The sequence below is a fragment of the Pantherophis guttatus genome, chromosome 4, assembly GCF_059756535.1.
Source record: "Pantherophis guttatus breed Tessera chromosome 4, ASM5975653v1, whole genome shotgun sequence".
In the NCBI taxonomy this organism is placed as follows: domain Eukaryota; kingdom Metazoa; phylum Chordata; class Lepidosauria; order Squamata; family Colubridae; genus Pantherophis; species Pantherophis guttatus.
In genome coordinates this window covers 121,477,308-121,490,176 of record NC_142066.1, presented here as the reverse complement: position 1 = coordinate 121,490,176, position 12,869 = coordinate 121,477,308, and the positions used below count along the sequence as shown (strand labels likewise).

Sequence of the window (12,869 nt, the reverse complement as noted above, 5' to 3'; positions counted from 1 at the left end):
TTTGTGATAAATACTTTTTCCTAGAACTACATTTAACTTTAAAAAAAAAAAGCAATGGCTGTAGTGGTGGAGCAAAATCACATATAAGAAGTTCCATTTTTTTCCATTTTGCTTTGATAGCAGAATATTTATTTTCTTCTTAAAATTTAACAGCAAATTACATTTTCTGTGCAAGTAGTAGAGCTGTCAGTTACATACCTATCCAATCATTTCTTGTAAGGCTTCCATCATCCAAGTCAAACAAAGATCCTTCTGATTTGCTCCATGAAAATTCCTTTAAATGACAGGAAACAGACATTTTTCTTCCTAGATGATTTAAAATAAATTTGTAAACAAATGGAGAACTACTTAAAGCTGCAAACATAATTTAAAATGTAGCATGGGAATCAATATCTAAATAATTTTTTAGGCACGTATGAGCCCAAAGAGCTCTTCAAACAAACCTCTTTATTAAGGCAATCTTTTCTGTGCATAGAACAAAGAAGCCAATTAACATAAGACTAATTTCTTTTCTATATAAATTATGTCTAGATGTAATATTAAAGTATTGCATATGGTCTATTCTAATAGGCTGCATGTTCTTCTGGCTTAAATGTCCAAAATTTGTTTATGTGACATAGCAAAGCTATACAATTATTGTAGATAAGACAGACAAAAAAATATAACATAACAATCAAAATACAACTTTCCTTTTTAGAGTAAACGAAACAACAATAGATAACTTATCCCTTCAGATAAGTATAGGCAATACCATTTTTAACTACACTTCGCTATATTGACTAAGAGATTATAAAAGTTGAAATTCAAAATTCCTGGATATTATTAATTTGCCTATTATGTGTAAGTATTATATAGTTACTAGAGAAGAAATACATACATCCTAATAGTAGTGATAATTATAAGACTATAGTGATATACAGCATTGTATAATGGAATTTAACATGATTAGTTTTGATGGATATGCAAAGAATTGCTCAAAGCTAAGAACAGATGTGTAGCTATTAGTTGGAATTCCATATAGAGGTATGTTAGCATAATTGACAAAAATTAAAGACTTGGATTAATTTCTGCCCTTAAGCATGGAAGTTAATAGAGATATTTCTATCTCTAAAATCAAGTGCTCTGATATCTAGATCAGTGGTCACCAACCGGTGGTCTGCAGACCACTGGTGGTCCACTAGAAAATTTTGGTGGTCCGTGGAGAAATCTTCGTATTTTTGCCGGTGCACCCTGATGGAAGAGCTGCTCTGGGATGACCAATGGGCCAGTCCTGTGAGTGTGACTACTACAGCTCTGGAATATGGGACCGGCCGTGGCGGGGCTAGAAATCTCTGCCCCGGGGTGGCACATGCAATGCGCAAATTTGCAGGTGGTGCAATACAGAAAAAAGAGCGGAGCCGTCTCTGTCCGGAATGAAATAATGGTGCTGTTACCACGGCAAGGGAAGGGAAAGTGCAAGCAGGCTGAAGCAGCGATTGCGATAGCTGGAAGCTGTGGGCGTGAAGCACTACTTGCACTTGTGTGACATCAGCATTCTGCATCAGTATAATTGCGCCAACCGGTGGCGCAAAGCAGCCCTCGTCTCCTGCCGCTTGGGACTTGGAGCGGTAAATGGCGACTGGTCCAAGGAGTAGTCGGATTTTGCTCTCCATTGCAGATGCCAGATTGGCCCCCTGCAAGCTCTCATCTCTTGAGCAGTCCGGCCGAAGTTTCCCGAGCCACTTCAGCGAGCACTCTTCAAGAGACGAGATCTTGCAGGGGGCCAATCTGGCATCCACAATGGAGAGCAAAATCCATCTGCTCCCTGGACCAGACGCTGTTTTACTGCTCTGAGTTCCAAGCAGCAGGAGACAGTTGCTTTGCGCCACTGGCTGGTGCAAATATACCGAGGTGGAATGCTGATGCTGCGCAAATCCTGATGCTGCACTACTGCAGAGAGAACAAGGAGGATTTTGCTCTCCATTGCGGATGCCAGATCAGCCCCCTGCAAGCTCTCATCTCTCAAGGAGCGTTTGCTGAAGCAGCGTGGGAAATTCGGCCGGGCTCCTTGAGAGATGAGAGCTTGCAGGGGGCCGATCTGGTGTCTGCAATGGAGAGCAAAATCCGGCTGCTCCCCAGACCAGTCGCCGTTTACCACTCCGAGTCCCAAGTGGCAGGAGATGAGAGCTGCTTTGTGGCACCGGCTGGTGCAAATATACCAAGGCGGAATGCTGATGCCGCAGAAGTTCAAGTAGTGCTTCGCTCCCGCGCTTCTTCTGGCCCTTGTTGCTGCTCTGCGCACCTCGGTTTCTCAGGGAAATGCTTGACTTCCTCTCAGCCCCATGACATTGGCTGGCCCATGAGATGAGAGAGAAAGAGAATCAGAGAGAGAATGAAACAGAGAGAATGAGAGAGAAAGAGACAGAGAGAGAACGAGAGAGAATCAGAATGAGACAGAGAGAGAGAAAGGATAAGGATAAGGATAATTTTATTTCTATACCGCCCCTCTCCCGAAGGACTCAGAGCGGTATACAGCCAGGTAAAAACACAATACAAATAACACAATTTAAATTTAAAAAATTATTAAAAGTATTACATTTAAGGCCAATTAACTAAAAAACCCAAAAATTTAAGAATTCCAAATTTAAAACTCAATTTATGAAGCTAGCCCTGCCTGTCGGAAGAGCAGGGTCTTAAGAGCACAGCGGAAAACTCGGAGGTCAGAGATCTTGCGTATGTCCGGGTGCAGTTCATTCCAAAGGGCAGGGGCTCCCACAGAGAAGGCTCTCTCCCTGGGTGTCGCCAGCCGACATAATTTGGCCGATGGCACCCTGAGGAGTCCCTCTCTGTAGGAGCGAACTGGACGGTGGGAGGCTATCGGTAGCAGAAGGCGGTCTCGTAGGTACCCAGGTCCTGAGCCATGGAGCGCTTTAAAGGTGGTAACCAACACCTTGAATCGTACCCGGAAGACCACTGGGAGGTCTCTGTCTCTGAAAGAGACAGAATGAAAGAGAATCAGAATCAGAATCAGAATGAAAGAATGAGAGAGACAGAGAATGAAAGAGAGAGAGAGAATCAGAGAGAGAATGAAAGAGAATCAGAGAGAGAGAATCAGAATGAGAGAGAGTAGGGGAGAAAGGGGGGAGAGATGAGAGAGAGAGAATGAGAGAGGGGGGAGAGAGGGGGGAAAGAGAGTTGAGAGAGAGAGAATGAGAAAGAGAGAGGAGGGAGAGTGCCTGAAGGACCCCATTCAGTCACTAGGAGTCCAGGCGCTTCAGCAAGCAGCGCACTGGATTCGTATTAGTGGTCTGCGGCATTTAAAATTATGAACCTGGTGGTCCCTGAGTTTCAAAAGGTTGGGGACCCCTGATTTAGATAACATTTGTGTATCTACAAATTTCTTGATGAACTCTCTGGCTGCCTAGTGCCTCTAAGTCCCATAATGAGTCTAAACAGATTCACAGAAAATAAAATGTCTGGTAACTACAGTCTTGCTTTCTGCTCTATGGGCATTTGGGGATTGGCTATTCCACCACACCAATTATTTTGTGAGGGTCCATAAGATACTCTCAAAATTCCAAATGTGTCCCCCAGTAGAAAAAAAAATGTTGGTGACATTTGAAATTCTTATGCGCTGAATATTAGTATATTACATTAATATAAACAGTGTATTAAAAAAATTAGATTTAAAAATTGATAATGTGTTATTAACTATGTAAATTTATTGAGATGATTTTTGTTTCTTATTTTCAACAATAGCTTCATCAATATAAAACTATCTTTAATTAATTTAGTGGTCATGAACAAAATATAGTTTTCTGACTACAACATTAGCTTATCTTATAAAAAAATGCTATTGACAATTAAGTCTTCTTCTAATGACTTTTTTTTAGAGCCAGGGATACTTAGTTGATTTTATACCTTTATCATCCAATGTGCTTGATGTAGACATAGTAAAGTATTCACTTTATCTAATAAAAAAAACACTCTTTCTTCAATAAACAATTGGGTCTATATTTTATTGCTAAAGCATCTTTTTTTAAAAAAAATCTGCCTTCCATTGATAACAGAGGAGGTGCCAATACTTCTCCAGTTAATATCTTGTGCTTTCACTTCACCCCAGCAGGTGGCATCATCCGATATTATCCAAAGCTAAATAGGCCTGATGATGGATGACCTCCCAGAAGGTGGGAATGGAAAACCACTGTCTTATTTGTCAACTCCTTTAACTGAAGAGTATGATTTAGGAAACAAGATTCACATGGATTTTAACTGTTTTAAAATCAGGAATCAGGAATTAAAAGACATAATCTTGTCAACAGATATCCTCATCTATTAATGACATTATTAAGGTGGGAGCACTCTTTGAAACCTTTAAATGTCTTTTTCCCTGTTTGGTTTCATGAAGAGCGAAGAATGTGGTCCAATGAGATCAAGATGAACTTATTTGGTTCAGGTGGTGTCAAGCGTGTGTGGCAGCAACCAGGTGTGGAGTACAAAGACAAGTGTGTCTTGCCTACAGTCAAGCATGGTGGTGGGAATGTCGTGGTCTGGGGCTGCATGAGTGCTGCTGGCACCGGGGAGCTAGTTTATTGAGGGAACCATGAATGCCAATATGTACTGTAACATACTGAAGAAGAGCATGATCCTCTCCCTTCGGAGACTGGGCTGCAGGGCAATATTCCAACATGATAACGACCCCAAGCACACCTCCAAAATGACCACTGCCTTGCTAAAGAAGCTGAGGGTAAAGGTGATGGACTGGCCAAGCATGTCTCCATACCTAAACCCTATTGAGCATCTGTGGGGCATCCTGAAATGGAAGGTGGAGGTACGCAAGGTCTCTACATCCACCAGCTCCATGACATTATCATGAAGGAATGGAAGAGGACTCCAGTGGCAACCTGTGAAGCTCTGATGAACTCTATGCCCTAGAGGGTAAGGCAGTGATGGAAAATAAATGGTGGCCACACAAAATATTGACACTTTGGGCCCCATTTGGACATTGTCACTTAGGGGTATACTCACTTTTGTTGCCACCAGTTTAGACATTAATGGCTGTGTGTTGTGCTATTTTGAAGGGACAGCACATTTACACTGTTATACAAGCTTATACTCACTACTTTACATTGTAGCCAAGTGTCATTTCTTAAGTGTTGTCACATGAAAAGATATACTTAAATATTTACAAAATATGAGGGGATGTACTCCTGTGATATACTGTACATAAAATATAGTTAATGTATATAAATCACATAATAATATTAAAGTTTACAATCTTGTGTGCTGCAAGACTAGCTGTCCAGGAAGATGCTTTTATTTTGTCCAGAGAACCCACTATTCTCCATTACTGGAATGTATAAGTAGTCTTTTTGTAGCAATTACTGTACTATTCTTTAATTGTGATTTAAAAATAAATAGCAGAGACTTTTTTTTAGTCAATATATTTTCAGTTTGGCAAGAACACACTGAAATATTCTTCTTCTGATTCATTTTGCTATACACCTATAGTTCATCATATTGAATTTTAGAAAACCAATTTTTAAAATTATTAGCTTTCATTTCCCTGATCCCCAATCGGATACAAAGATGCAGAGAATGAAAATCAAATTGCAAGGGAACGTCTTGTTTGAGAAGAGCTGGGCTTCCAATGACAGGAATGAGGGAGTCAAAACTGAGAAAGGCTACCTCAGCAGATGAGAGAAGTTTTTACAGGTAGTCCTTGATTTACGACTACAATTCAGCCACAAATTTCTTTTGCTAAGCATGGCAGTTATTGAGTTTTGCCTCATTTATGATCTTTCTTGCTACATGTGTTATATGAATCACTGCGGTTGTTAAGTTAGTAACACGGTTATTATGTGAATCTGACTTCCCCATTGACTTTATTTATCAGAAGGTTGCAAAAATGATTGTGGGACACTGCAACCATCATAAATGTGAGTCAGTTGCCAAGCATCTGAATTTTGATCAAGTGACTATCAGGATATTGCAACAGCCATAAGCGTGAAAAACTGTCACAATTCACTTTTTTCAGTGCATTGTAACTTCGGAAGGTCACTGAATGAAGTTGAAGACTATCTGTACAGACTTTTTTTTTTAATGATTCATTAAAAATTAATAATAATTTTTAAAATTCTTAGCTTTCATTTCTCCTGCTCTCCAGTCTGATACAAAGGTGCAGAGAATGAAAATCAAATTGCAAGGGAAAGTCTTTGAGAAGAGCTGGGCTTCCAATGACAAGAATGAGGGAGTCAAAACTGATAAAAGGTTACCTCAGCAGATGGGAGAAGTTCTTACAGATAGTCCTTGATTTACAACTACAATTGGGCCACAATTTTCTGTTGCTAAGCATGGCAGTTATTGAGTTTTGGAGTGACCCCAAGTTGGAGATACCTGTTCTAAAAACTGAGCTATTAGTCACTTAGCTAAAAAATAAACAAAACCCTCTTCTATTGCTGACTTCCTACTCCGAGAGCTGTTTTCACATCAGACAAAAGGTTTTTTTAAAAAAAGGATTTAAAGTCCTAAATGATGTATAACATGCTTAATAAAATACCTTTTTCAATTGATATAATTGATACATTACACAGAAGAAAGTATTTTGAAGTAAACATATACATGAAATTGCTCTGTCTATATCAATACTACAAAACTGATGTGAATCCCGAACTCTCTTATTTACCATTCTTTAATTCACTTAATTTTGGATAACAAAATTATCCTCTTCTGTTGAATAGAATGGGGGAGAATTATATTGATTTAACTTTATTAAGTTAATATTTATTAATTTTATTAAATATCTCCAGAAACAAATTTTTTCAAAAGTTTTGCATCCTGAAAAACCTTTGGAGATTATGATATATTTGTGTTCAATTTAAAGGAATCTAATTTCAGAATGACCATGTCACATAGGAATTTTAAGAAATATGACATTCACTTTTAATGACTATTACGTATTTATTCACATTATGTTTCTAGCATGCTGCACGAGTTCAACAGAGCCAAAAGTGATTTGCTGCCTATTTTCGTTTGTATGTCTCTGATGCATCTCGCCGTAGTGTCCAAACAATAGTCAGTCAGAATTCACTTATGTAAAACAGTAGTTAGTATATCCAAGCAGCAAAACCACTACTTTTGGATCTCCACAGATATTTCAGTTGTACTTGGTGTACCGGATATGCATCAACAACAGTTCCATGTTTCTTTCGTGTGTGCAGCACAGTCAATAGATTCTCAAAAAGAAGATAAAATTTACTCCACAGTTCTTTTTGTTAGGCGTAATTACAGATTGTACTGTTATAGAGACTAAGTTGATTTTAAATTTAATAACAGCAGCCAGACTCTTGGTGGCACAGTACTGGAAGAAGGAAGACTTGCCTACTATTGAAGAATGGACACTAAAAGTAGTGAATTTAGCAGAGATGGCCAAAATTTCAGTGTATTTGAAGGACCATTCAAACGAAAGATATATATTGGAATGGAGAAGATGGATTGACTATATTCAAAACAAATATCAGACTAAAAAGTTTCAAATAGCTTATGAATGAAACCTGTGTGTGTGTGTGTGTGTGTGTGTGTGTGTGTGTGTGTTTTCCTCTAGCCAGGTTTTCCCTACGTAACCAAGGTTTTTCTGCAGCCCCAGCTCAGTAGAATCATATATATATACACATACATACATACATACATACATATATATTTGAATATGTTTAGTTAGTTGAAAGGGGAGTTAAAGAGCAAGAGGGAGTTTGGAAAGTTAGCTTTTTTTAGTTTATGTTTGTTATGCTAGACCCTGTTTTTGCTCTGGGAAGTCTGGGGGGGGAGGGGGGTTGGAGGGAGAGGGGGGGATGGGGGGGTGGGAGGAGGGAAAATTGATGTAATGATTGTTAAAACTTTTTTTTAAAAAAAATATATAGTTATTTCAATTAAAAAAAATAGATAATATTATTGACAACAGAAAATTTCTATAAAATGGTATGTGATAGGTTCAATTACAGGCTACTTTTGTGATTAGCAACCAAAAATCAATAAGATAGAGCCAAAAATCTTCAGAAAGCAAAAATGTTGTTGTCCTATTCCCCTTCATACTGATGAAATAACAAAACCAAATGATTTAGCTAACATATATTTGCAATGAATTGAGCAATAGGCTTTATAAATGCATATTGTATTTAAATTATGATTGTCACATAGTTTTTACAACTATTTCAAGTACTGGATTTTCTAGCTCCTAAGAGCAATGACAGGATATTGGCCAATCTAACATTTAAATAGTTTTCATTAGGAAATTTACAAGTACCTATTTTCAGGTCACCTGGTGCTATTAAATATAAAATGTCTATTTAAAATTCTTAGTGCAATAACATTTTTTCTTTTTAAAAAACCTGAACTCTAATTATATTTCACACAATTTTTTTAAGAGCAGAATGGTGCTATATCTAAGCATCATGGCCTGAAGCAATGTCAAGAATATGACGAATCAGCTGACATAATGCTAACAGGGAATTTTTCCCTGTGCTGGTAGTCATAGGAAGCTTTCGATTTTGATGTAAAAGATGATGAACTTTCTATTAAAATCAGGTGAGGAATAAGAAAACAGATCTAAATAGTGCAGAGCATTGCAACTGAGGATTTTGTGAAACATTTTTAAAACAATTCAATTTGTTCCTGTCACAGGCTTTATCATACTGCTGCAATATACTAATATACTATCCTTACAACTGGAAGGAACTACCTGTAAAAAAAAATTGAATAAGCCTAAAAAGAAAATGATAAAAAGTAGTGAACAGCTAAGAATATAAAAGCAGACCAAATGATTTTGGGATTGAAAACAAAATGTATTCAAAAATTCTGTTTATTTGGAACACCTTTTATTGCTGTACAAGGATCACGGAAGAAATGAATACAGTTGATTTAGAAGAAGGAAGTACATAACCATAGCAGAATATACACAATAAAAGGATCATTTAAACCATTCTAATAACTGTCAAAGAAAACAGCAATTTAAAATTTGTAATCTATTAGATCTGCCCAGATTGAATATAACAGGACAAATGCAAGTAATGGTAATATTTCCAGTACAAACTCCTATTTTTTTTTCAATAGAATGCTGATAAAGGCTTTGCTTAAACAGGCATCTACTAGATAATACATTAGGAACTGTATATTAAATGAAGATTTAAAATACAAGAGACTCTTGCCAATCTATATTTCCAAAAGACTTATGACTACTGGTGTAAATCTTTTAGTAGATCAGTCTCCCTTATCTTTTTAATCCTTTATTGGAGACGGTTGCAATTTTGAGGCATATTATGAGTACTTTTACAAAAGTCTACTCAGAAGTCACTTACTAATTTGCCAAAGATTTGCACTAATTCATCACAGCACTCTCTGTCAATTCTCATAGCCTTTCTGGGCTTTCTACTACTCTTGCTTGCTTCTAACTTTTTTCCACATAACTAAGCACACTTCCCAGCAAAACAAACAGTTGCAATTGTCTATGCTTTTTATTTTCTAAGAAAGCTTATAATGCCAATTAAAATGTAAAATATCAAATGTAAAATATGTTAGAAGCATACTGGCATTTCTGTTAGAGATCCTAGATGGCTGAATTGTGGGGTAGCACTACGGTATTATTAATTTTCTCCCAATGTAAAATACCTCTCTTGAATGCAAATGTCAGTATTTTTTTTCTGTACTTTTTAATTAATTTATCAGGATATAAAATAAAAAGTAAATGAAAATAATGAGAAAATAAGAGAAGAAAAAAAAAGGAAGAGGAGAAAGTGAAGAATAAAAGGGATAGATACTGTGTTTCCCCGAAAATAAGACCCTGTCTTATATTTTTTTGAACCCTGAAATTAGTGCTTGGCCTTATTGCCATGCACTCAAAAGCCCGATTGGGCTTATTATCAGGAGATTTCTTATTTTGGGGAAAACAGGGTAGAAAAGCATTGACTTACAACTCTTTTTGCACAGTAGAATAACATAATATTATAGTCTCAACTTTTTACTTGTATATAGTATATACTAGCCATTTCTATAAAAACAAACTAATCAGCAAAACCCAAAGTTAAAGTTTCATTTTTTCCCATCTCAAGCACAAAATCCAGAAGCAATTTCCAATGGAAACAAAGTTAGATGCATTCTTTTCTTCGATTAAAGCAATCAATTTAGCCATCTCTGCTAGTTCCCTCAGTTTTTCCAGCCAGGTGTTCTGTCCCCAACCACACGCACACACACCAACAGACGTTCAAGAGTTAAAGACCAAACCAGCTGGCAAAATCCTTTTCCTTATGATAACGGAACTTGGCAACAACCTAGTGGCTGCCTGCCAAGAGTTTATTACTTACGAAGAGGAGAGATAACTTCTCCCCACTTCTGGTACATCAAAAGAAACAGCTCAATAATTATGGAGTCAATCAAGTCTAGAGATAATCCAGCAAAGTCTATAGCAAAAAGTCCGGCAATGCAGAATGGCCAATGCATTGCAGCTTTGTTCATCACAAGGTTTGACTGGCCACCACGCTCCCTTTTATATCCTGTGGGGTGTGGTCCAGTGACTCAGCCTAATCTCGGGCACGCCTTTTCTTCTGTTGCGCACGCTTATCTCTGCGACGGTGGCGTGGATCCAGCCAAGACTCATTACCCTCATCACTGTCCATCTGTGGCTGCGTGGACATGCTTGGCCCCGGCCCTATCTCTTGCCCTTTGGCGGACGCCAAAGACATTGCCAGAGAGGAGGGTCCTGGAGAGGGAGGCCTTGCCAACTCCTCTCCTTCACTCTTGGAGTCCTCTCCTGCTGATGACACAGGCTCCGGTATCGGAGCCACAACACCAGGCATCCATTGTAGGAAGCAACTGTCAGTTTTATATTTTGTTCGTTCCCTCTATTTTTTTAAATATGGAAAAATTGCATTTATAGCCATGTATAAATAATAATATAACATTTGATAAGCATTTTGGTAAAAATGTTACATTAAAAAAATAAATTACCACATTTGCCAATGTTGCTAACCAGAAAAATGAGTGATTCTAAGGACTCTTACAGAAGAAGTTACTGCTACATGTCCCTCAAACAAGGACTATATGAACTCAACTGTATATACCCATCTCTTCTATCAACAGCATTTCTGTTAAAGCTATTCAAAATAAAATAGAAAATATTAAAGAATTAATAATAGCAACCCTAATGCACTATTTTATTATTGTTCTGAACTAACTGCTAGAGGATATTGAATTAACTTATTCAAAATACCTAGATTTATCAAGTTTTGGACAATTTACCAAAAGAAACTGTTTAACCATTATAGCCCCTAATCTTTATCAAATATATACCATCCCCGATTTACCAGTTTTTCCATAAAGAACCAAGTTCTACATATTTGACTGCTATAGAAAACCCGCTAACACCTGAGTTGATACAGTTGTCATACAGATCTAAACAAAATGGCTACCACTTGAATTACTTTGCTTATCTTACTGTTACCATATAACAATATCAAGGATGATTATCTGTGGGACTTAAGATGCTGCCAAACTTCAACAACATGTCCACTGGTAAGGAATGGCTGGAGTTATAATTCAATAATGCACTAATGACCACAAATAGTTCAAAATTTTAAGCCCAAGGTTTTCACCAATATGCTGGTCTTGTCAACTGTGTAAGACTCTTTGCCTTATCAGATGAAAAAATGAAAGGGAAGAATTTTTAGAATTTCCCATTGCAGTTTACTATTATTATTATTATTATTATTATTATTATTATTATTATTATTATTATTATTATTTAAATTTATATCCCGCCCTTCTCCCCGAAGGGACTCAGAGCGGTGAACAGCCGAGAATTAAAATAACATACAATATAAAAGTTAAAATAATTAAAAATAAATTAAATTAAACGGCCACCCCAATTTAAAACCCCTAGCAATACAATTAAAAACCTAACCCATAAAACCTATTCAGGCCAGGCTGGCTTGCTGAAATAAAAATGTCCTCAGGGCCTTACGGAAAGTGTGGAGATCCGGAATCAGCCATATTCCGGGAGGTAGCTCATTCCAGAGGGCGGATGTTCCCACAGAGAAGGCTCTCCCCCTGGGGGCTGCCAGCCGACATTGCTTGACCGACGGCACCCTGAGGAGGCCCTCTCTGTGAGAGCGTATTGGCCGGTGGGAGGTTATCGGTAGCACCAGGCGGTCTCGTAAATACCCTGGCCCTAAGCCATGGAGCGCTTTAAAGGTGAGAACCAATACCTTGAAGCGCACCCGGAAGACCACTGGGAGCCAGTGCAGCTCGCACAGGAGAAGTATTATATGGGAGCGCCATGTCGCTCCCGTGATCACCCGCGCGGCCGCATTCTGGACCAGTTGGAGCCTCCGGGTGCTCTTCAAGGGGAGCCCCATGTAGAGAGCGCTAGCGTAGTCCAGGCGAGAAGTGACGAGAGCATGAGTGACTGTGCATAAGGAATCCCGACTCAGAAAGGGGCGCAACTGGCATATCAGGCGAACCTGATAAAAAGCCCCCCTGTATTTTAGCTAAAATCCAAGTTATTTTAGCTAACCATGAAAGAGCTAAGTAGTGTTGGATCTGATTAGAACCTAGATGGGCCCTTCTAAAATTCCTGGAACTTTAAATCAATCGCAAATCACTTCATGATGCAGCCAAGAAAATTATATGGGCATGTCCAAATGCATGTATTTCTAAACCTGAAGAAGCTAACTCACTACTCTTTAGTCATAATGGTACTTGTAAGTATCTATTTTCCCCATCACTGATATCATTCAGATTTTCCAGCTCACAAAAGTAGTTTTTCAGGAAGTGACAATGATTTTCAAAGGAGAAAAAATTAGGAAGGGTTGATTTACAAGTGTGATTTATTTTGCAGTTATCAA

General features: G+C 38.0%; 1 protein-coding gene across 2 annotated transcripts in view; it reads right to left on the bottom strand.

The window, feature by feature from the left end:
• MACC1 (MET transcriptional regulator MACC1) overlaps positions 1-12,869 on the bottom strand; it is a 37,069-nt gene that overhangs the window by 20,376 nt on the left and 3,824 nt on the right. The window contains exons 1-2 of one of the 2 annotated variants that reach the window (XM_060685689.2): positions 2,199-2,331; positions 199-306 (exon numbers count right to left, since the gene is read on the bottom strand). In XM_060685689.2, coding sequence (XP_060541672.1) covers positions 199-298 — 100 coding nt within the window. In that variant the 5' untranslated portion in view covers positions 299-306; positions 2,199-2,331. Of the gene's footprint in view, positions 1-198; positions 307-2,198; positions 2,332-12,869 lie in introns of those variants that run through there. The other variant, XM_034402608.3, reaches the window with a different exon arrangement.